General features: G+C 41.6%; 1 protein-coding gene across 4 annotated transcripts in view; it reads right to left on the bottom strand.

Moving 5' to 3' along the window:
- Bcat1 (branched chain amino acid transaminase 1) overlaps positions 1-25,779 on the bottom strand; it is an 87,530-nt gene that overhangs the window by 33,922 nt on the left and 27,829 nt on the right. For 2 of the 4 annotated variants that reach the window (XM_004845749.4, XM_021259092.2), the window contains exons 2-5: positions 22,083-22,145; positions 14,268-14,468; positions 7,914-8,024; positions 5,234-5,353 (exon numbers count right to left, since the gene is read on the bottom strand). In XM_004845749.4, the coding sequence (XP_004845806.3) occupies positions 5,234-5,353; positions 7,914-8,024; positions 14,268-14,468; positions 22,083-22,145 (495 nt within the window). Of the gene's footprint in view, positions 1-5,233; positions 5,354-7,913; positions 8,025-14,267; positions 14,469-22,082; positions 22,146-22,688; positions 22,819-23,020; positions 23,192-25,779 lie in introns of those variants that run through there. The other 2 variants (XM_004845748.4, XM_004845750.4) reach the window with 2 other exon arrangements.

The raw sequence follows: 25,779 nt of genomic DNA, 5'->3' as shown, positions 1-25,779 counted from the left end.
TATGCTTCTATCCACAGATTCCAAGATGCCCCCTTTTATTTCACTCTTCACGTATCTGAAATCTAGACTTTGCATTTTGTTATCGTTATTGACTAAGCAGCACCTCAAAGCCCTCACCGCCATATACGGTCACAGCTGTACACTCTGATGGTCCTCCTAATGCCTAATGGGCATTAGTAATGTTCAGCACATCGAGTTTGTCAGCTATGACTCAGACAGAGGACTACTACCTAGAATACATAAAAACTCCAAAACAATTAGACCTCCCAAAATAAAAGACCCAATCAAAAAATGGGCAACTAAAATATACACTTTCAAAACAGAAGTACAAATCGCATGTACAAAAGTACATGAAAAAATGTTCAGTATCTTTGGGCATTAGAGAAATCCAAATCAAACAACACTGAGATTCCATCTTAACCCAGAAAGAATGGCTGTCATCAAGAACTCAAAAAATAAATGCTGTTGAGGTTGTAGGGGAAAAGGAACCTTTTTATGTTGTTGGCAGGAAATTAAACTAACAGAACCACTATGGAAATCAGATTCCTCAAAAAACTAAAAATAGACATTCCATTCGACCCAGGTATTCTCCTTCTGAGCTACTTCACAAAAGAGTTAAACACATCATGTTACAATGAAACATGCATATCCATGTTTATAGCAGCACAACTCACAAGAGCCGAATCTTGGAAATGGCCTATATGTCCATCAACAGATGAATGGATAAAGAAAATGTGGTATTTATACACAATGGAAAATATTTGGCCATAAACAAGGATAAATTTGAGTCATGTGTAGAAAAATGGATACACCTTGTGGCCATAATGCTAAGTGAAATAAATCAGACACAGAAAGTTAAATACTGTATCACATGCTTTCTTTTATGTGAGAAACCCAAAGTACAGATAATTTAATGAGCAAAATAAAAGACAACTAGATAGGTAACAGGGAGACAAAATTTTTGGAGATAGGAGGGGGGAGTTAAAAAGAACTAAAATGAAATATGTATATGTACCAGCTCCCCACGATGAAGGTATTTATTATGTATTCCAAATATGTACTAATAAAAACGGCACACTATGTCTTCAAAAAGTTATGAAATGATTTGGCACTGAAAAGCTACCACATTCAAAAGCACAAAAAGAGGCACAGGCAATTTTCACCAAGATGGCACCAAAGGCAAAGAAGTAAGTTTCCATTCCTTTCAAAGTGAAAAACAAAGGTCAAGAAGGCAGAGCCAAAAGTACCCTCCACAGGCACAAGAAAGAGACAACTGCACATCATCTGCTGTCTAGCAGCCAAACACATTAAGGCTCTGGCGGTCGCCCAAATGTCCTAGGAAGAGCACCCCAGGAGAAGCAAGTGTGATCACTATGCTGTCCTCAACTTCTCCCTGACCACTGAGTCTGTTGCAAAGATATAAGACAGCACACTACGTTCACATAGGCTGCACAGCACTACATCACATAGGCTGTGAAGAAGCTGTATGATGCTGAGGTGGCCAAGGTCAATACCCTGACCAGGCCTGAGGGAGGAAAGGTGTTTGTCCACTGGTTCCTGGTTATAATGCTTAGGGTGTGGTCAACAAAATTGGGATCATCCCAACTGAGTCTAGCTGGAGAATTGTATACATTTTTTTCACCATTGAAAAAAAATATATAGGAGGGGGCCGGAGATTTAGCTCAGTGGTTTCGCCGCCTGCTGCGTAAGGACCCAAGTTCGATCCCCAGTACAAAAAACAAACAAACCACAAAACAAAAACAAAAAAAAAAATAGGAGCAGGACATATACTGGACATAAACAAATATTTATAATAGTATTAAACAAATGCTATTCAGTATTTTGAATTGTGACTTGTGATTGCATTCTCTAATGGGACCTAGGATAGGAGGAAACCTTTAAGAAGATAATACCTTGTTAACATATGTTATGACAATAGATGCAATGATAAAAATGCCTATGATAAGCCAGTACAACTGATGGAAGGAGAGATTGCAAATTTCCTCAGAACACGTACACCTCAAAGAAGAGGTACATATGACTAATTCATGACTCATCAGAACTAGTGGGGAAAGTATTGTGTTTGATTGCCAATGTTTTTCCATCTAGGCACATAAAATAATGTTGCCTCTAACACCTTACAACACCCTGTGTGCATATGAGTACAGTGGCATACTTTACAGGCAGATCCGTTATGTATGAATATAGAAAGCTCTCAAAGGCAGACTACAAGTATGAAAAAAGAAGACAGTAATACAACTTGTTTCATTACTAGTATTGGTACATTTATATGTTTTTAAAGGAAGGTAGAGACAGAGAGCCCAAAATTAGCCTTCATCTACAGAAACTTGAACTATCAGCAGCTGGTACTGTAATCATCGAGGAAAGAATGGACCCATTGACCGTTGTGATAGGAGAAAGTGGTTTCCATGTGGAGAAAACAGAAACTGAGCTCCGAACTTCCCAGAGTTCATGTCCACACCGAGTTCACTGAAGTGGAATAAGAAAACTTTAAAACAGAGGAATGACTTTGGAGTAAGGAATAATTTCTTTAAAACACATAAACATCGGGGCCGGGGATTTAGCTCAGTGGTTCCGCTGCCTGCCTCATAAACACAAGGACCCGAGTTCAATCCCCGGTACCAAAAAGAAATAAATAAATAAAACACATAAACATCACAAAACATAAATAGCACATTTATACTGAAATTAAATAGTTCTGGTTATCAGGACACTGGTAGCCAAGTGACAAGGGCAAGACAGACAAAGCGAAGCCACATAAATGCATCATTTACCAGACAAAGGAGTTAACCCACACCAGGAAGTCATTTGTGAGGCATAATCTGACAAAGCATTTCTATCCAGAATTCCATAAAGATTCAAAAAATTAAGACGACACTCCAATTTTTAAAAAGCAAGGCTTGAAAGGACACTTCACATACTGCTGTAAACTTGTCAAGTATAATTCAGGGTGGAAACCTGGTAGCTCAGAGAAGAAACTGAAATAGATACAAAAGTATACATATGAGAACAGGATAGGAAAGAACCTAGTGGCCCATCAAAATCCCGTTTTCTCCCTAGTCACTCTCACCACCCCATGTCGTCTCAGCACTGACCTCTATCGGCCAACACACACTCAGGGCTTTGTCCAGTGAGGGGCTGACTCACGCCCCAGACTCTGAGCTTCAAGAGAGCAGAGAGGTGAAGTTTGCTCAGTGTTTTATCCCTAGACCAAGCACAAGGGCCAACACTGGAGAGGCTGCAGCATGGAGACTTGGAGCACCTGGGCTCTTCCTTCACCTCTTTGGGTCCCCATATCCTTGTCCCCTAAAATAAGGTAGTAGCACCAACTCTGAGTTGTCTGAGTCAGTGCATAGAAGCAGCAAGCGCACTGCTGTCACTCAGCATAGTTTCATAATGTCAGTTGATTGCAATGACAACAGACCCCAGGGCCATGGCATAGAAAGAAACAAGCTTCCCTGAAAAGCAGCAGTCCTGTCGGATGGAAACACAAAGTGGACCTCTTGCTGGCCAATAATTAACTCTCATAAGTTGTTCTTTGAAGCATTGTAGGAAATAGCAGGGAACAGAAATCCCACTAAGGAAATTGGGAAAAAATGCAGAAGTCCAGAGTGGAAAACTCCGCAGTAGTGAAGTGTGATGGGTTAGATACACACATTAATGACCTGGATAGAAATGAGAAGCAGGGCTGAGAGAAAAAGGGGAAAAATGAGATTGGCAGGACACTAACTGTTTATATAAAATTACAGCCATACAAGGTGGGAAGAGATAACTCAGAAACATATACAAAATGAAAACAATATTCATTCAGTGCACAAGAATATTTTTTAATGGGGGAAGAGGAAGTGAAAGTGGTGAATGAAGTTAAAAGGGAATTTTTAAAAACCCAGGGCAACGAAGTGAGCCTTCATCTCTTAAAAAGGAAAGAAAAAAAGAAATCTTGTCAAGAGATTCAGAAAAAAATAACTGACAAATCCCAACATCCATTCATGACAAAAACTTTCAACAAACTAGGAATACAAATATCTCAGACTGGAAAAGCGTCTTTGAGAAGTGGTGTTTTGAGATTAGAAACAATGTACAATTAGTAACAATTACTAACAATTTCTTTAGAAATTGATTCTTCCTAAAGTTAGAAAAAATTAAAGATTCAATGATATTAAAATGTCAAAAAGTTAAGGAAGTAGATCACTTTTTTAAATTACTTCAATTCTTCTAAATTTATTAGGGAGGATACTACTCATGAAATTCATCATCTAGACTCTTAGTAGTCCCTCAAAAGGCATCCAAGGATGCCAAAGGATCCTTTAGGTATTTATTCTGTGGGTATATATAATCCCTGACTTTTCAAATCCATACAACCTAGGAGACAATCTGGTAACCATACAATAATAGAGGATAGAACAGCTAGACATAGCCAAAGAGCTCTTGTCTCATTCTCCTCATTCCTGAAGGTGTCCATGTGGCCAACTCCTTTAATCTGCCACCCTCATTTCATCTCCTCCTATCACTTAACCCAAAGTAACACCCACTCTCCATGAGGCCACAGCTGCCTGGAACATACACGAGGCCACAACAAGACTCTAGAAACTCACCCACCCAAATGCCCCTGGCAACTCCAGACATGCGCATCCCGGGCCTTCTGCAAGGCATGCAACCAAGGGACTGTGGCCCATCAGTGTTCACACTGGCCACTCTAGCTCCCCGAGTTCCTTCCCCAATGCCCCACTGTGAACTCCACTTTCAGCATTTTCTACTTGGAAAGGAACCTCTATTCCCACATTTTACCATCAAATCCCAAGACTTCAAGAAAATGAAAATAAAAATAAGCAGCTCTCCCTCGCCAGCACTTCTAACCCAGAATGGAAGGCATTAAAAGTGTTAGTTGAGGAAATAATGATTTGTCTTGGGCAGGGGAAGGCAGACAGCACAGGCCCTTTTACGTTCACATGCGCATCTATGGCTGTTTTAGTAGTAGACTATGGCAGTGCTGAGTAACTGATAGAAACCGTATGAACACCCAACGCCTAAAATATTTACTATCTGGCTCTTCTAAGCAAACGTTTACTACCCTCAGTCCTAACAACCAGGAGGAAAAAGTCATTAATGATGCTACTGGGAGGGGGAAAGCACTTCAAACTAATATCCAAGTCTCAAGAACAATGTGAACCTGCCCAAGAAAGTTCCCCCAAACAGGGAAATCGTTTTGTACCTCAGTTCCGATGAGTGTGGGACGAATATAGAGACTAGCAGCAGTGGAATAGGGGACCCATTCTTTATCCAAAGACACAAGCTGCTGGATACACTGTAGAAGCTCTTCCTTGTCAAATACCTGAAAGAATGAAAATTTAGTGAATGATGCCATTTTTTCCTCAAAACAGCAATAAGAAATGATCCTTGCAGAGGCTCCTAAAAGGGATGGGGGGGGTATTTTCAAGACTGCTTAACTCTGTTTTCCCAGATTACAGTCTTAGTTTGTCCCAATAAACATAATTTTTTCTGTTTATGTGTATATATGTATATATGTACATATGTATATGTGTGTGCATATATATAAATAAAAAGTACACCCCTCCCCAGATCATGGTAGTATGAACTACCCATACAGGAAAGATATTAGATCCCTAGCTCTTACCATACCTACAAATCAATTTTACTTGGATTTTATACTTAAATGACAAAATACTACTAAGACTTTCATTACAACATACAGAATATCTGTGGCCTTCAGAAAGGAAAAGATTTTTAAGTAAGAAATGTAAGATACAAAGGAGGAAAAGGATAAAATTTGCTTAAAGTATAAGGACTTTTGTTCTTCATGAGATGCAAAAGCAACAAGCTGGATGAAGATACTGGTAACATATAAAGGATGGAGCTAGTACATTTTAAGATGTCCTGAATGTCAGATAAGCTTAAGGAAAATTGGCAAAAAGCAGTTTACTTCTAAGGAGAAAAAGCATTTTCATATCCCAGACAGGTGACAGTTTGTAAAATTATTCAAGTAGTTTCTGTTCAGTTGCAGGGCACAGACATGCTTTCAACAATATGATGGGAAATCCCAAGTAGAAATGTGTCGCAAACAAGTTGAATGCGGCTTATGACACCAGGATTTGCCTGTTTAAACACTGACCTGTACCAGGAATCATAGTATAGTAATGTTACAGAAGCTGGGGCTGCCAATGATATAGGTGAACCCTGTATCACTTGCTTAGGTCTCTGGTACTGCTGTCTACATATAAACTTCAGTGAATTTAGTGAAAGAATTGGCCTTGGAATCAAAAAGGCCTACATCCAATTTCTTACCCAATCTCTCTAAAAGTGTGAGACCTGGCTAAGTCATTTATACCAATCTGAGTTTTAAGTTTTCTTTTTCTGTAAAAGGCACTACTACACAGTGGCTTACTGTGTGATTAAGTGGATAAGAAAGGAGAAACGCACAACACAGTTTGTGGCACAGCGGATGTCCCATAAATCTTACTTCCCATTCCTTCAGGTCCAACTTTTAAAACTTTCCCTAATTATCTACCAGTAATGGCAAGAAGAGCAGGACAAGGACCTCATCCAGTGAATACAGTTTAATTTCCTCTGCTCCTACAGTAAGGCTCCTGGAGGAGGTCAGTGAAGCCTGTGTTAGAGGAAGGAAAACCCTGGCCAAGATGATGCTCGGGGTTCACTTTCTTCAGTGCACACCTTGGGCTAAGCTCTGGGAGGTGAGCCACGCAAAGTTTTGTAAAAGAAAGAACAGACTCCTCTCAGTTCAGAAACCAACTTGGCCACTTCTCAGGAAGGCAGGCATGTGAATAACCTCCTACAGAGAGGTGGATTTTAGTCTCTAAATCTAACCCATTTTATAACAAATTCTGCTCCATACCAATGTTATAGGCAGGATCCGATGGCCATTAAAAAAATCTTTTAACTAGTCTTTTTTTCCTCCAAAACAAAGCTTGGGATAATAATTATTATCTTATTGAATACTTGCAAGTGGCCAAAGCAATTAGGCAAAATATCCCTGAAATCCTCATGCCACACACATTTTCCATTTTTAGTATCATAATTTCATGTGGCCTTTAAATTTTATGTAGTTTGATTCATATTTTTCTTCCTTATCCTTTTATCTCTCACATACTCATTAATCCACCAGGTTCTAATAAAGAAGCACAAATATTGTGGAATTGCCAAACAGTATTGGTTATTTCCTTGTATGTTACTTTACTAATTGAAGTAAATCAGAAATAACTTCAATGTTCATATGGTTTGTACTGAATATTGATTTAGTTATTTGGAAAAAAAAATTTTTTTTGCTTTGTTTTATCAACACTGGGTGGTTGAATCAGGCAGGGCCTTTGCACTGAGCTACCTCCCAGCCCTTTTTAAAAATTTTTCATTTTGAGATGGGATCTCATAATTTGCCTAGGCTGGGGTCAAACTTGTGATCCTCCTACCTCACCCTGCCAGAGTGCTGGGATTACAGCACCCAGCTTAGAAATGATTTTTTGAAGAGAAAATGATTTTTGTGAGAAAATGTCACAGCCAATAAGAGCTTATGGTGACGTGATGACTAAATACAATCCTAGTGGGATCCTGGAACATCCAAGAGACATTAGGGTAAGAAAATTTGAAGAAATGATTGTCTCTAATTAATAACAACAATACAGTATCGATATTGGTTTATTAATTGTGAAAAATGTACCATATTAAGTAAAATGTGAATATGGGAAATAGGGTAGAGTAATGGGAATTCTATTACCTGTAAGTATTCTATAAACTTAAAATTATTCTAGTTGTAAAAATGTTTATTTTAGAAAAAGAAAAAAACTGATTTATTTAGTGATAAACTCAGAATGACCCATGAAATTAAGAGAAACACAAAAGAAATCCCTACATTTACCTACCGGCAAAGTTGCCCTCACCGCAGATCGATACATTCTGTCCATGTTGAGGTCTGGCCGGAACAGCCGAATTTTATTATCATGTCCTCGATATGCCTTCAAACCTTCAAACAACTGAAGATTAAAAAAAGAAATAAATCTTAGCGGGGAACTAAATGAAAACAATCCCTCTGATCGAAAGAAGGAGGCTTCTCTGGTGCTCATCTCATTCGTCCTTGGCACTGACTTCCACCTGCGATAATTAAATCAGACGACAGAAAGGTTATAGTTACTGGGGGGAAAAAAGCCTTTTTATTACCAGAATGTGTGGGAGTCGAGGATTCTCATTCGCTTTCAGGAGGCGCACTGCTCAGTAATACACTGATGGCCATGGAGAGAAGACACTGGCAATCCCGAAACCTGGTCAATTGTCCAGTCAATGGAGGTTAAACACCAAAGGTTCAGCGGCACCCTGCCCCTCGGAGATAGCCATGTATCTTTTCATTTAAATGGGTTCATTCATAGTCTACACCAGTGATGGTGAAGCTTTTAGGGTGTTCAATGATACAAACAGTCCGCTGTGGTACATGTCCCATAGGTTCACCAACACTGGTCTGGGCAGATGTTATGATTTAGAACTAGAATGTCCTTCAAAAATCTCGCTTTCAGAGTTGTGACTTTTCAAAGGCAACTGGATTACGAAGGCACCATGTGTGTCAGTGCTTCATCAATAAGCTCATGGCTGAATGTGCTATTAGGAGGTGGCAGCCTGGGTGAAAGAGGTGTGTCATTGAGGACATGACCTTGAAGGACCTATTTCCCTCTCCGGCTCCTCCCTTCTCTATTTCCTAGCAGCTATGAGGTGAGCAGCTTTTCTCTGCCATACCCTTGTACCATGCTGTTTCTGCACTGGAGCCAGCCAACCATGGCCTGAATCCCCCAAAACTCTGAGCCAAATTAAACTTCTCTTCCTTTAAGTTGTGAGTGTTGGGTGGTGTGTCTCAGTGACAAGAAAGCTAACAAATATAATAGTAGCTAATCTATGTGTAACCAGATCTGGTTCAGTCCAAATCATAAAAATAAGGCAGTAGAAGAGCAATACTATTTTTGGACTGTACTATCTTCTGCAAAGTGCTGGCCCAAACAAATGACTGGGCAGGGATGTGAAAGAATTATGAAGTACATATATACTGATCAACACAGAGAAAAACTAGTACTTTTAGTGAGAAATTTTAACACAAGCACTCTAAGTAATCAATAGAACAAACCAGTTAAAGCTCAGTAAAGACAGAAGACTGGAACAATGAGAACAGACTTACCTAATAGCCAGATAGCACCCTATGCATTCTACCTGCGGAATACATGTTCTTTTTTCAGGCTTTCCAAATACGAAATAAGCCAGAAATCAGTATCAAAGTATAACTAGAAAATATCCACACTTTAAAAGAAACTGATTACTAAATAAACCACTGGTCAAAGAAGAAATATAATGGAAATCCAAAACTATGTTGAACTGTTAGTGAAAAGTAAGGTCTTTAGATACTTAAAGCCTATCATCACATGAGAAAAAAAGAAATATGAATCATGTAGTACAATTAAAAAGCATAAAATTAGACCTTGTATTTCAAATACAAATATATCATTAATTCAGTAATATAATCAGGCTAAAGCTTCAGTTAAAAGAATGGCTGTTGGGGCTGGGGATTTAGCTCAGTGGCACCACGCCTGCCTCGCAAGCGCAAGGGCCTGAGTTCAATCCCTGGTACCGGGGGAAAAAAAAAAGCTGTCAGGTTGGACTCAGCAGGTAACATCTAAAACAAAAAGATACTATCATGCTAATACCTTCTAAAATAAAGGGTGAAGTTATACTGCTAAATGTAAAACAAAACAGACTGTAAGACAAGCATTACTTAACATAAAGAAGGTAACTTGATAAGATTACATTTATTTCACAGCTTCAAAATTGTACACATTTCGAATGGCCTATTATCAAAGTCTGAAAATAGCAAGTGTTGGCAAGGATGTGGGAAACACAAACTCATGTGCACTGTTGGTGGGAATGTAAACTAGCACAGTCATTATGGAAAATAATACAGAAGTTTCTTAGGAAATTAAAACTGAACCACTATATGACCCACCAAATGACACATGACCGTAAATGTCATACTACCATATGACAGCTATCCAAAAGACATGGCATAAGTATGTTGAAGAGCACTGTCACAATAGCCATGACACAGAATCAACCTAAGTGCCCATCAACAGATGAATGAATAAAGAAAATATGGTGTGTATATACAATGGATACTATTAAGCCTTAAAAAAGAAGGAAATTCTACCATTTTGACAACATGGATGAAACTGGAAGTTGGTTTAACCTACAAATACCAATGTGATCCATTACATTAACAACTTATGTGGGGAAAAAAAAGGCATGATCATCTCATTAGACACAGGAAATGAAGTTGATAAAACTGAATATTCAGTCATGATTTTTAAGTTTTCTAGGAAATTAAGGAGAGAAGAGATTAAGAACTTCCTCAACTTACAAATGATATCTACAATAAATTCTAACCAAACATTATGAATAGTAAAATGTAAAATACTTTCCTTTTCAAACTAGGAACATCAAAAGTTGCCTGCTGCAACCACTTTACCTGAATACAGTACATTTGGTATAAGGCAATTATGAAATAAAAATAAGAAGGTTTGGAAGAGACAAAATAAAACTGCCGAAGATCATGAAACAGATCATACGAATAAATATGCAGAAAATCCAGAAAACCTGACAGATAATCTTTTGTATTTACTTGCTTAGGCAAGTGGCCAGATGCCAAATTATATAACTATGCAGGAGCAATTAAAAGAATAAAAACACTGTTTAAAATAGAGTTGTAACTTAGGAATACTTAGGACGGGGTGGGGGGGCGGATCTAACAAAAGATAATGAAAGGCAGGATGTGATGGTGCATGCCCATAACCTTGGCTATTCAGGGGGCTGAGGGAGGAGGATTCCAACTTCAGACCCAGCACAGGCAACTTAGCAAGATCCTGTCTCAAAATGAAAAGACAAAAAGGGGATGGGATATAAGTCAGTGATAAGAGTTACCCTGAGTTCAATCCCGAGTACCACGAGAGAGAGAGAGAGAGAGAGAGAGAGAGAGAGAGAGAGAGAGAGATTTGAAACACACAATTGACAGAGAACCCATATTCAAATTATTACATGAAAATGTGCTCAACCTCTTCAAAGAAGTAATGTCATAATAAGATAACTACACTGGAAAAAAAGTTTAAATCTTTCTACATTAAGATGACAAGGATATGGGATAGAAACACTTATTCATGGCTGGTGAGTTTAACAATTGGTAAAATCAACTACGGGAAACAGTTTTTGCTTTTCTTTTAAAACTCAAGCCAAAAAAATAAAAACAAAAACAAAAAACAAACCTCAAGCTATATCCTAGAACCAATAGTATCATTCTTTTTTTTTTTTTTTCCTGGGTACCGGGGATCAAACTTGGGTCCTTGTACTTTCATGGCAGGCGGCAGAGCCACTTTGCTAAATCCCTGGCCCAGTAGTATCATTCTTAAGTATATCCTTAGGCAGTAATCCACAAATTTTTAGTCTCAGGAAACCTCTAAAAATTATGAAGCCCTCAAAGAGGTTTTATTCATGTAATTCTTCCATATTTTCCATATTAGGAGTTAGAAGTGTGGCATTTAAAATGTATTTTATTATTTACAACAACAAACCACAACATGTTGACCTATTTCAATAAAAAAATATCTTTTCTAAAAGATTTGGTGACATACCTGGCATTGTTTCAAATCATTTAAAATCTTTAAAGTTTGGCTAAAGAAGACAAATGGATTCTCCAATCTGCTTCTGCATTTACTCTCTTGCAGGATGTTTGTTTGCAGTATGTAAAGAAAATCCCACCTTCTACAAACCTGAAGCTGAGAAAGGAAGAAGTCTTTCTTCCTTTCTTCCCCCCTTCTTTTCCTCCTTCCTTCCTTCCTCCCACTTTCCTTCTGTCTTTGTGGTATTGGGGACCAAACCCAGGGCTATGTTCCCAGCCCTTTTTTAATTTTGAGACGAGTTGCTCAGTTGCCCATGCTGGGCTTGAACTTGCAATCCTTCTGCCTCAGTCTCCCAGAGTGCTGGGATTACAGGCCTGTGCCACTATGCCCGGCTAAGGAAAAGTATTTCGGATAGCTTTTTCAGATAATCTCCTTTGACAACACTGCAAAGCTGGTAAGTAGCGGTTACTTAAATAATTGCACGATAGAATCTGACACCGATGCAGTCTCCAGACTCTGCTAATTTACTAAATCCATTGGTCTGTTAAGGTTCAATGAGAGAAGTGGAAGCAGGAGGAGGGATGTACAATACGGATGTATTATAAGGGACTGGGCAGTGCAGCCTGCAGACTGGCTAGCAGCTCTGGGGTCTGTGGAACAGGCAGCCAAGAAGGGATGCTGGGAAGCAAGCTGGACACCTCCAGCCCCGAGCAGCAGCAGATGTGCTCTCAGCAGGCCAAGGGAGAGAGGCGAGAGGAGTGCAGCTGCAAGCCTTTCCTCAGGGAACTCTCAGGGTCGGACGCACAAAGAACAAACACTCTGGATTACCTTTAAATGAACTGACGAAAGCTGGGCACAGCACATCTGCAATTCCAGGACTCTGGGAGGCTGAGGCAGGAGTCTGCAAGTTCTCCAGCAAGCCTACACTGGGTAACTTAGTGAGACCCTCTCTCAAAATAAAAAACAAAAGGGCTGGGGATGTAGCTCGGGGCAAAGGCCCTATATTCAATTCCTAGTAATGAAAAAAAATTTTCCCAGTAAAGACCTTAATCACATGTGCACACACAGTTAGAGAACATTCTTGCAGCCCATTCTCATCAGGAGGCTAAAACTAGAAGTCTGCGGACTAATTCATACTAGTCAAACTGACACATCCAAATGCAATCACAGTCAATCTTGCCGTCTGAATGGCTAATTTTATCCATGCAAAAATGTAATATGCGATGGTCATTTGACTGAGTTATGTAGAGCTTCTGAATTTTAACACCTTTTTATACTGTTACTATCACCACTAATATCATAAAGCTTTTTGAGTGTTGAAAGTGTCTGTGCTCATAAAAATTTCCAAAATTTTAATTTTCACTTAAGCAAGAATTTTATTATTGGTAAGAAATTCCCGTCTTTTATTTTGCTTTAAGCAACAGGTTCATTTCATTTCACTTGGAAGAAAACATCTGCCGAATGCCTAAAACTGAATAATTCTACTTTGTTCTTTCATGTAAAAATGGTACTAGAAAAAAGAAGCACTAGTTGCTCTTAAAATCTCAAGACAATCACACAATCATCTTTCCCCGTGCAATCACAATACGTCAGTACAGGGAAGTACTTAATGTGAAGTTGATATAATGACCAACCAGTAGAAGCTGGAATGTATTTTACTTAGGGCAAATGTCAGCACAATGAAACAGAAGACTAAAGTCTTACAACTGGTATTACTGAGACAGGAGTTTTAATCGAGATTATTTTTTGCAAGGGTCTCAGGAAAACCTAGTGCTCTGTGGACTACACTTTGAGAACTGCTGACTTAGAGAAAACTACTACCACAGGATGCATGGATGTGCTATCTATACCTTGAGACCAGGTAACCAGAGCCTCTACCCTGATTCCCACATTTTCAAGGGCCCTCACCCCTGCTTTGCTCCAGCTGTGGCCTCCTCGGGACAAGCAGTAAAGAGCCCAGGGGACATGCCCTCTGGACCCTGAGCTCCTTCCTAAACCAGACTACATAGCTTCCCAGGACTCTCTGCCCAAATGGCCTTCATCCCAGTTTTGGGACTTGCGTGGCCTTAGGTTAATGCTCACAACAGCAGACAGCACACTGATGTGCTCCATGCCTAAATCCAAGAGATGGCCCAGGGTCATGTGCACACAGGTGGCTCTGGTACTCATACACATACATGTGGACATTTAATTACACATCCCTTAATGTGCATAACATGTTACTCCTGCTCATAAAAACATGCACTTAGATGAAAACTTAATCATGCTAGTGTATTCAATGACCCTTTCTCAATCATCAAAAGACCTGAAAAGAGGGTAACTGAATAATATATCAACAGTATGGCCTAATTTTTCTACCAACTGTCCTTGGTAGTTGCTCCCAATGATTTTTTTACTGACATCACAGAAACTTTCAGGATTATCTGAAAAATTAGTTAAAACTTATCCTCAGATGAACTATCTGCAAGAAAATTTTACAGCTGTTTATGACTTTCTCTAGTAACTATTACAGAGCATGCATATTCTGCCCACGGTGAAGAGTAAACATGTCACCATCACTAACCCCCTCGTACTTACTTCTACGGCATAGTGCAAAGTGGATGACGCAGGATGCAGTGAGAGATTCTGAAAGGGCTTGATGTGAGGTTTCTCCCATCCAAACTCAGAAGACCACTCCACTGTCAACATGTGATCCGTAAACACGGTTCCAAAAACCAGATTATTCGGGTCTGGTTTAGCCTTAAAACTGGTGGATGGTGTGATTATTAGATCTTTAGCCTGTGAAAGAAAAAATCAGCATCATTAAAGAAAAGTAACTGAACATCCACTGGTTAGAAAATGGGTGGGGGGGCCCTATATTACTTGACTTTTAAATGTTGGCAACTAACATAGAAACTTAACACCATGTGCACTAAATAGACCCTGCCTACATTCAGAACTCAGCCAATGTTCAAAAGTTCTGCAATGTACACTGCCCAATAGAACATGAGAACCAAATTTCCGCGATGTTCTGAAATTAGGGACAAAATAGCAGACGAGGTCAAATGACGCAAAAGAACACATCCTCGTCAGTCCCATTACAGGACTCAAGCTAAACGTCTGGGAAAGAAGAAAGGGCACACAAGGACTTGTGAAACTCAAATGAGCGCCGTTAAGCACCGAACCTCTCTACTTGGAATGTCTATGCTCTGAATGATGAAGAGAATTCCTGACATAAACCTTCCACACCCTCTGGACGCACTGTAGCAGAAATTAGCAAAGTGAGGCGAATGTTTTCCTCTTTGAAAAAACAGACAAGTAGAGAATGAACAGCAAGATATCAATCCTCTATTCTGTGTCAAGGAAACAGTGGACAAAAGACCTCTTATTCAAAGACACATAAATAACAGGAAAAGGAAACAACTTCACACAGTGTTTCACCAACTCTTCACAAAGCCACTTTGCCCATTACAAAGGACCAGAGATGCAGGCACGCAACTGTCCCACGGCTGCCACTAACTTTCTAACAGTTACGGAACACTGGTGGAAAACAGGTGAGAGGCTTCCTGACCAACTGAAAAACTGGGAACAGAACAAGTTCAACCTGTTAACAAGTAGCAAGAAATGTCCAGCTCTGCATTGTTTCACACAGGCTGGCCCGCCCTTCTGCTTTCTGTCTAGTAGCTGGGACACAGGTGAGCCCAGCCCCAATCCTTATCAAGGCTGGGGATCAAACCAGGGACCTGAGGCAAGCCCAGTAAGCTCTCTACCGTCAGCTTCACCCCAGGTCTTCAGCTTCTCATTTCCTTCCAAATCACATAGAACTCTGGGGCCTAAGGGTGCAGGTCAGGGATAAAGCATGGGCTTAGCATGTATAAGGCCCTGGGTTCAACCCTCAGCACCCCCAAAAGAACCCCACAAAATAAATAATATAGAACTTCACTTTACATCATTGGCTTTTTTTTTTTTGGTACTGGGGATCAAACTCAGGTCCTTTGCGCTTGTGCAGCAGTACATCATTGGGTTTTTATATTTTTACACGATTTACTTTTTCAACAATTTTTAATCATCCCTGATCAAGTCACTGTCTTATAGTTACTTTAGCCATTTGATAAATTATAAATGATAATCAGTTTTTTAGAATATTCGGGTTGAAAAACATATTCTAAGACAACCAGGAAGCTCACTTCACAATGAAGTCCAGGGCATTAAGGACAATATAATATGGCAAAGCTTACCATGCTGTCATATCCTAGTAAAATGCCAAATTTGGAGAGAAAACTGACTTTCTTCTACCACTATTTAATCCAACAAAATAAGTTAGCTTAAAACCCATTACTAAGTGAAATAAATGTGCTGAAAGGGACATGTTCCAGCTAACTTATCTTTGGGTCCTATCTCCTTTTATTTTTTAAGATTAGGTAGAAGGTCAGGCAAGTTTTACTTGTGGGTCAAAAGTAGCCGCTGGCCTGTCCTGTAAAGAAAAGTTTTAATGGAAAGCAACCATACAACTCTTTTACCTTCGGTGGTAGCAGAATCCACTTGTTGTGACAATAACCTAAAAGCCTTCACTTCTACAATATTTATTACCTGACACTGTTAAAAAGTTTGTGAGGGCCAGGGATTTAGCTCAGTGGTTCCGCTGCCTGCTTTGCAAGCACAAGATCCTAAGTTCAATGCCCAGTACCAAAAACAAAACAAAACAAAAAAGTTTGTGAAAAAGTTTGTTGGGGATGGGGAGTGTAGCTCAGTGATACAGCTCATGCTTGGTATACACAAGTGAGGTCTTGGGTTCAATTTCCAGCATTAAAACAAACACACGTGTGTGCCCACACATATGCACAATCAAAAACCAGTTTGCCACCCGTTGCTCTAGACTGGTGATGGCAAACCTTTTGGAGTTTTCGATGCTACCAAACTACCAAACAGCCGGGTACAGCACGTATGCCATAGGTTCGCCACCACTGCTTTAGTCTGTTACGACAAACTAACTAGAGCGTCTGCACTTAGTTCTCCAACATTTGTTAGCACCATGCCGGCTACGCGGACCATTCTGCTCCTGTCTGTAACCCCTGGTGAATGAAGCCTCCCTCGTAAAAGATGGCCAGGATTCTGAGCAAGGGTAATTCTAAGGCAAGCCTTTTATGACATGAATATTTTCAGCATATTGCAGAGTGAAGCATCTGTGATTTTGCTTTAGTTAGCTTTTTCTTACTGAATGGGAAGACAGCCTATGCTGAGGAAAACCTGGAACTGTACTAATGCTACAAAGTAAACAATGCAAAATTTCTTCTCCAAGAGCACTAGTTAAGTTTCCTGGTAGAAGGAGAGAGGGTAATGAGACAGAGACACACACACAAAGAGTGGTTGTGAAAATGGACAGCTTATTAAACTCGCTGTATTCTAGATACTTTTTTTTATTAGTATATTTAGCTATATATAACGAACACACTCATCGAGGGGGATTTATACATGTACATAACACTTCTCAATTCTTTTTTTTAATCCCTTTCCCTTCCCCTCCCTCCAACCCTCCTCCCTTATTTACAAAACCTCTATTTACATTTTTTCTTCACTTCTTTTTCTTTTCCTTTAAATCTCTTTTCCCTTCCCCTCATCTCTTTTTCCCCTTCTCAGCTGAACAAGTTCTTCCTACTTCCTTGTATCAATCCTCTAGTTTGCTCCTTACTTATACTTGGGGTTTCTCACACAAGTGAAACTGTGATATTTAAACCTGTGTATGTGATATATGTATTTCACTTAGGATATTTTCACTTATGGCCTCAAGGTGCTTCCATTTTAAATAATGCAAAAGCAATAGAACTTGCCCCTGTTCATGGCAGAATCAATATTGTTCAGTTCTTCCAAAATGACATAAAAGTTCACACTCTCGCCTGCTCTATTGTCAGTCAATTATACCCCCAAACATGAAGCTGGGAGAACATGATCTTTATATTTTTATGGATTTCTAAGCCCTCTGATTATTCTTGTCATGAACTGACAGGCAACGGGAAATACACAACTTCCCTTCAATGCTAATCTGCATAAGTATATTTTAAAACAAAACTATAGCTTTGCTTCAGATCAATGCGTTTTTCCCTCCTTCATTCCTCTTTCTTCCTCATCTCCTTTATTACTCTTAGTATTTTGCCTTGTTATTCACTCACTAAATACTGACAGTACCAGCACTGTGGCACAGGTGGTATACTGAGAAAGCACAAGATATACTGGCACTGCACAAGGCTCAGTCCTTCCCTTGAATGCCAACTCACTGTGGCCATGGACAGACACATTGTAGCTGCTGAGAGCAAAAAGTATTCATTCATTCAACTTAGTATTTTATGACTTACCATACTGGTATCCAACCTGAAAAACATCAGTCCTGGTTGTCTTAGAGACAAGAAATAAAACTGATTACTAGATGTCAGGAGATAACTAATGCTACAGGGCGAATTAAAGCAGTTTAAGAGAATTGAGTAAGAAAGGGACTGCTTATCTGAGAAACATTAGTGATGGCTTCTCTAATGGGGTCTCAGGGGCATAGTATTTCAGGCAGATAAGGCAAATGCAAAGGCCCTGAGGTAGCAATTCACTTAGTATGTTCAAGACACAGCAAAAAGCCCAGTGTGACAGGCATGCAGGGAATGCTGAGAATGTGGGTAAGTGGAGTTCCAGGAGATACTGTCACTGCAGTCCTGGAGCGGGGCTGGGCCCAGATAGTGACCAGTGTACAATTACCTCCCAGGTCTCCACGGGCTCTGGCTCTGTCCACCTAAGACTGTAGCCCCTTTCTTCTTTCCCTGGGGATGTGCATAAGCTGCTCGAAAATACCATCAGCCTAGTTCCATGAGTTCCAGGCAAACTGAAGATATCCCTGGAGGTAGGGTTACCAGGTTTTAATTTCTTGTTGTTCTTGAAGTATGAAGAAGCCAGCCAAGAAAGGGGAGGTCAGTAAGGAATGGTAAAATACAAGAATCTGAGAAATGGCGCTGCCATGCTTCTCCTTCAGGAGCAGTAATTTTCCAACCCCTGGCTCTCACAAGGAGATGAAGGCATCCAGGAACCCTAAATGCACAATCAAATCACCTTTGTGACATAAAAACCAAACCAGAACAGCCCTGCCCCACTCCGCAGGTTCTGGTTCACATCTGAAATGGGATTAGAGTTTATTAGGTTAGAGTCTAGATTAGAATTTTCAGAAACCTCTATAGTGCAGTCCAATGGATTGCTAACACTGAGTTGATCGTGGTCCAACAAATATAATTTTGTTTGCGGAATCCTTTCCTTAAAATACCACGAGAGGGCCAGGGATTTAGGGCAGTGGTTTCGCCACCCGCTGTGCAAGTGCAAGAGCCTGAGTTTGATCCCCGGTACCAAAAAAATAAAAAATAAAAAATAAAATAAAATAAAATACTACAAGGGCTGGAAGTAGAGCTCAGAGGTAGAACACATGTCTAGCATAGGTAAGGCTCTGAGTTCAATTCCCAGTCCTGCAAAATATAAATTAAAAATATCTCTGAAATCACTGATTATAACCCACTGAAGAGGTGAAGTTAGTTAACAGCAAAGAAGGAATATAGAATAAAATGTGTTTACTGTTTTTTACTCTTCTAATTATAATTGACTAATACTAGTTAAAATTCTAAAATTTCCAGACATTTGTTGTATTTCAGTAAACTACATCTATTTGTAGGCATGTGACTGCTTAATGATATTAATAGTAACACTATAATTCTGTGACTCACACATAAGAACTGCCCTGTATTCAGTTTTTCAAAGGAACAGATGGGCCGGGGATTTAGCTCAATGGTTCTGCCACCTTACCTGCCTTGCAAGTGCAAGGTTCCGAGTTCCATCCCCCATACCAAAAAAAAAAAAAAAAGCAATTCAAAGGAACACAAAATTGGGTGCCTTTTACAATTTCAAGAACTCTATTTTCCTTTAATTGAGAAAATTTCAGCAATTTTGGGAACTAAAAATAATGTTTAACCTGAGTTCAAAGAGAAATTTTACTTAAGTATGCTAAAACAACTAGATATTATAGGTGAATGTGCTGAAAGGTAACAATGTTAACTGAAGGGGTATAGCTACTTTTCAGTCTATTGAAATGCAATTCTGAAATAATAGGACAGTGTGGATAAAGTCACATTCCATATTCTCTGATGACTTCAAAGCCAGATGTTTCACACCATAGGCTTGTGGAAGAATAACTTGTGAAATGACAAGAGATACAGACAAAAAGAGAGCACAAGAAAAACAGTTTCTTAATTCAGCATTCATTATTAGGTAACCATTTGTGCTGAAATGGGAAATAGTGGGGAAGTATAAAACTTGATGGAAAACATCTGGGGACTCTGTGAGGCAGAATTCAGTCAACAGCTTTTGTTCCCCACTCTACAGCAGAAGGAGCATGCTTCTCTATATTGGCCACACACTTAACTTCTCATAGACCAAGTCTGTACTATAAATGGATGGAAGTTCTATTTTAAATAGGTTCCTGGGCATTTTTCTCATTCTATTTACAAAGTCTTAGGTGCTGCATTCATTGTCTGTTAGATACTCTTCTGACAGACTTGGAGTGTTGCACTCTGTGGAGATAGATCAAGCAGGAGGAATTGGAAGAAATCAACAGCTGATCTCTTTCAAACAAAGAGGACCCCAGAGTCCACAGAAAGATTCCCCAGCGCTATGACAAGGCATCTCATTACTGAGCCGTCAGAAATCGCATTCTTGGGCCGGGGATTTAGCTCGGTGGTTCCGCCACCTGCCTCGGAAGTGCAAGGATCTGAGTTCGATCCCTGGTACCAAAAAAAGAAAAAAAAAAGAAATTGCATTCTTTAACCTGATCTCATCAAAACTACCCATGAGACCTGAGAGCAATATAAAATATTACAAATAGGGTGGATTAACAAAGAAAGGAAAAATTGACAAAAGCAAAGTTTAGGGCTGGGGATGTATCACAGTGAAAGCGGACCATGCCTAGTATGTGTAAGACCGCAAGGCCCTAGGTTCAATCCCCTACACCATCACCCCCCAATAAAGGGCAGATGAGCCTATAAAATCCATCCCTTTTCTCCCCTGAATTATCAATATCATTTTCCATTTGCCTTATTACATATGTGCTGTGAAGATGTCCCATATAAGTCATGTTTTGATATGGAAATGTGTCAACAGACACCCCTCCTTTAAAACCCAATGTAGCTGGGCTTGGTGGCACAGGCCTGTGATCCCAGCACTCAGCCGGCTGAGGCAGGAGGATCCCACAAGTTCGAGGCCAGCCTGGGCTACACAGTGAGTTCAGGGCCAGCTTTAACTATAAACGGAGACACTGCCTTAAAAAACAAAAAAAACCCTAACGTAGAAATCTAACTTAATAGGTTACTTATATTATAAATTAATTCTTTGCAAAGAACTTTTCTTGGTGTACAAATATAAAGTCCTCAGGAAAACAAAACATTTATCTGTTTCCTTTGAGGAATTTATTTACTGAATCTGTATAAAATGAACCTTAAGAGATTATCAAGTAGGATAATCTCACATTGGTTGGCTCACATTCTTTTAAAGACAGGGCACAGTCATTGTAGATTAGCAGAGTAAATCTGCTACAAGACGGCTATGGAGGTTATTCAGTTGAAAGCCCAGAAATAACATGGACAAATAAGATTCACAAACATGCCTTAATATGGAAATTTCTATATTCTGGTTTCTGAGACCTTGTCTTGAATTTATCTTTTGGTCCCCAAAACCTAGCACAGTCCCTGCTACACCAGCGAAAGGGTTGTGTGTGTGGCTGAGTCATGTTGCACTCCTGCTCTGAACTCTGCCAGCGAGTGAGCTCATGAAGGACACGCTGTACTATGATGACAAGTGAGTGACTGAAGGGCAGAGGACAGCAGAACAGTCGGGGAGAAGTGAAAACCTCTGCCGATGGTGTGGATAATGACTGATACAGAAGAGAGAGCACACGTCACGGTTGGGTATTTATAATTTTTCAAAGCAATTTTCCAAGATTCTTATTCCACTTCCTCACTATTCCCCTGTGAAGTATGAGATTATTTCATATTTAAACCACACAATTCAGACAGGAAAGGAGGAAAGGCACCACCTTTACTAAAAGTGTTACTTCAAGAGAAAAATCACAGTGAGCTTTTTCCACAAGGAGAGTGAAAGGTTATACTTATTCTACAATCAGAAAGACATGCAGATTAAAAACCACGAACTGACTAATTTTTCTATGAAAGTTTCTGATTCATAAAATAAGAAGCTGATCACTACGGTAATTTTAAAAAGGATACGCACAGCTTATCTAACTACTGTAGAACCCACAGTGTGAAAATTCCCCCTAAATCTCAAGAAACGGATTTACTCCGTTGAATGCTGCTTCTGACATCTAATCTCAGGCAAACAACTTACCTTAAAGGTCTTCACCATCTCTTTGGAGCCTCCTTCTCCTGCAGAGCATCCGCTGCTGCGGTCCTTAAAGAATTAAACCTCCATTAGTAAAACCACACGGGCTAACAGGGCCTGCCTGGGCTGATGGGCCAGACTCACTGTCATCACGGGGTGCTCGCTGGGGTGCCCACGCCGGACAATCGGGCACCCCCAGACAGAGTCCCAGGAAGGCTGCCCCTCACTTCCTACCCTGCCCCGGGCCCTCCTCTGCTGGCTCAGGAAGAGGATTCGGTTAAATTCCTGGTCAGCTCTGGAGCTGGAGTTCACCGGCAAAGAACAAGAAGCCAATTGTCTCCTTCACATCCCAGTAAATCGTCTAGACTGGGGCGTTAAGCCATTATAGAGAAATCTGGGCGCGCTGGGCTTCGTGGTCTCGTCAGTCACTGCCGCACAACAGCCAGCGGCAGGTGGGACTGGACAGGCGCCGACCACTTCCTGCAGAGCAGGGTCCTGGGTGCTGCCCGCGCCCGCCTCACACCGAAGCGCGAAACCTTAGTGGTGGTCGCGCAATCTAAAGGTGAGGACACAAAGAAGCGGGGCTAATTAGGAAAAAGTGCAGATAATTACCCCCCAAAAAGCCTACGTGCTAGATAACGAGGTAGATAACCAGGTGGGAGCGGTGAGAGAAAGGGAATCCGAGGACGGAGGGGCTGCGGGGAGGCAGGTGCGGCCGGGGTTCTGGCAGCCCGGGTTCGGCTCCCGCCGCCTCCCCCAGCGGTGACTCACGTCGCCCCCGGCCGCCCGGACCCGGAGAGGCGCAGTCGGCAAGAAGGAAAGGGAGCGCGGGCGCCGCCTCCGGGGAGGGGACGCAGGCCGGGGCGGAGGAGAGCAGCGCAGGCGTCGGACCCCGGCTTCCCAGGAGCGGCCCGTTCCCCCCGCCCCCCATGTCGACCCCGTACCTGGCGGGCGAGGGCGGCGAAGGCGCGCGGCGGGCTGGCCATGGCGAGGCGATGGGGGCGAGCCCAGGTGTACGGCCCGCGCCGCCCCAGGCGCCCCGACCCCGGCCAAGCAGCGAGGGTCCAGCCCAGCGCGCCGCGAAGCCCCCGCAGCATGGCCGGGGCGGAGCTTCCCGCCCACTTGGGCTGCGGCTAGACCCTGGAGCGGTGCCGCCTCCCTGCTCTGCGCACAGCCCAGGGAGGGCGCCTGCCCCAGGCCGGCTCTCCGCGGCGAGCATCCTGGGGACCAAGGACTGGCGATCGCGGATGCCAGCCGCAGGGAACCTCGGCAAGGCTCACGTCCTGCTCCGGGGTAGCTTCTCCCCGGACTCCAGGCTCGGCGCAGAAAGGCAGGTTCTGCCCGCCAGTCTGCTGCCGGGGACTTGAATCTGGGCCTCAGTTCTGGGAGCCACTGACGCAGGTCATGTTTGTAACCGACTCGGAGTTAACAGGACTCTGTCCTTAAGCGCTGCGCTGTTTCTGCCCAAAGATCAATGTTACTCATCATTTTCAAGCAAAAACAGGCCTTCAGGAGCCCCAGTTTACACCGTCTGAGTGGCTGTCTGCTGCAGGCCCAGGGTAGCAATACGTGGAAAGAGAACGGTAACGAGGTTGGAAATGATTTAGGGTAACTACAGTCTCGCCCACTGCAGGGCATTGTCAGGCTAAATCATGAGCCTTCCCGCTTCATAAATTAATAGGAAATGGTTACTGGGGCTGACTTGATCTTGAAAAGAGGGAATGACAGTTTATTCTAGGTGGAAGTTAAATCCCGTCTGGTTTTAGCATTGATTTCACACAGTCCTACGGGCAGTAAAATTTTTTTATTTTGCGGTACCAGGATGGAACTCAGGACCTTGCGCTTGCGAGGCAGGCACGGAGCCACTGAGCTACATTCCTGGCCCAATAGAGTCTTAATCCTATGGTTCTCACTTTATCTACTACGGAAACCTTCACTTCTCCCTTTCTCTTTTATTGGGGTGGGGTCCCAGGCTCTTTTTAAATTTTTAAATTAGGAAAGAATAAAAGTAAATTATAGGGCACTAGTTTGCCATTCTTGACCAAGGCTTAAGAATAAGAATCCGTAGGGATCATAATGAACCCCGATGACCAGATACAGTGCACCCTCAAATTACAACTGGACCGACATTCGAACAACTTGGGTTAGGTTAATGGAAGATTCATCTGCATCTTGTTATCAATAGCGTGTACTCAGGTAAACATCCAGATCCCAGCAGTACTGACTTACAACCAACATGAGTTACAACCAGCCCTCGGGAACAGATCGAGTTTGTAAGTCAAGGGTCCACTGTACATTTGGGGGTTTTTTTGGTACCAGGGATCGAACTCGGGTCCTTGCACTTGCGCAGCAGGCAGCGAAACCACTGAGCTAAATCCCCGGGCCTCCACTGTACATTTTTATGGGAACATTCCCATGCCTGTTCTTCTACATAGTCTGTAATACCAGAGTTAATCTTGACTATCAACTTGTTTGGCTTGGGAGCCACCTAGGGGATTCGTGAAGCACACTTCCAGGTGTATCTGGGTGGGACATGGAGGGGCCAACTTGGGTACTGTATCTGGTCCCTGGCCTCTTCCTGTCTGGTGCTCCTCCTTTGGGCTCTTGCTTCCTGTCAGCCATGATCTAAGAAGCATTACTCAGCCAGGCCCTTCAGCTGTGATGTTTCTGCCTTGGAGCCAGCCGACAGTGTCCTGTCTGAAGATTGCTGAAATTTGGCTGTTTCTCTCCATCTCTATTGTCTACCATCAGTCAAGTCTAATTTATCAGTGAGGTCTTCTGATATTTGTGTTCTGAAATAACTTCCTCAAAAATCCACACTCGCATTGTCTACTCATGCAAAAGGGTTGCCTCATGGATACATTTATTGAGAGTTAATTATGGGTAAGAAATGCCCAGTTATCACAAAGGACATGAGTCAGCACACTCATGTCAAACACACCCAAGACAGCCCTTGAGAAGGGCCTAGACTCTTGACTGGAAGTGAAAGACACTTCCGTCTATAGGGCTCGCACTACCTTCCTTTCTTGGTGAAAGCCCACTCTTCTTGAGTGCACTATCACCTCAATAAACTTTGGTGACTTGTTTCTTTGGATCTGTGTGACTTGTCTGATTCTTGTTTGTGACACACAAGAACCTGGACCCGTGGGACACACCAGCACCTTGGTAACTGGTACCGCAGTGACACAAGCACATCCATCTTGCCACTGCTCCCCCAATCCCCACCTCATTCTTAAGTTTCCACTGGGTTTACTTGCCCCTGGGTTAAAGTGAATTAAAAAGTATGAAAGTCGGAGTTTCTTAACAAGTAAGTAGCACTGACTAATATGTTTGATTATTCCACATGTCACCTATTAATAGCACTTCCCAAGTGAAGAAATTACATTGCCCTTCCATAAGGAAACATTTGGTTTTCAATGAAAAAAAAATCACTTGCTTTTATGTGATTCTGGTTCCATGAGTCCTAAATGCTAAACATTTTCAAAATCCTTTCTTCTAGCTTTTTGAAACGTATACTGTTATCCATAGTCACCCTGTTATGCAAGAACACACCAAACCTTCTTGCTTCTATCTCAGTACCTATTAATGCTTCCTTATCCTTGGGCTGGAGATGGAGCTCAGTGGTACACCACTTGCCTAGCATGCACTGGGCCCTGTGTTCCATTTCCAACACCTCAAAAAAAATGTAACTGCCGTCTTCCCC

Source organism: Heterocephalus glaber, unplaced genomic scaffold (assembly GCF_053883595.1).
Source record: "Heterocephalus glaber isolate CG9 unplaced genomic scaffold, H.glaber_assembly_v1.0 deba00001444, whole genome shotgun sequence".
Taxonomy (NCBI): domain Eukaryota; kingdom Metazoa; phylum Chordata; class Mammalia; order Rodentia; family Bathyergidae; genus Heterocephalus; species Heterocephalus glaber.
The sequence above is the reverse complement of the archived record's forward strand: the minus strand, read 5'-3'. Positions and strand labels throughout refer to the sequence as shown.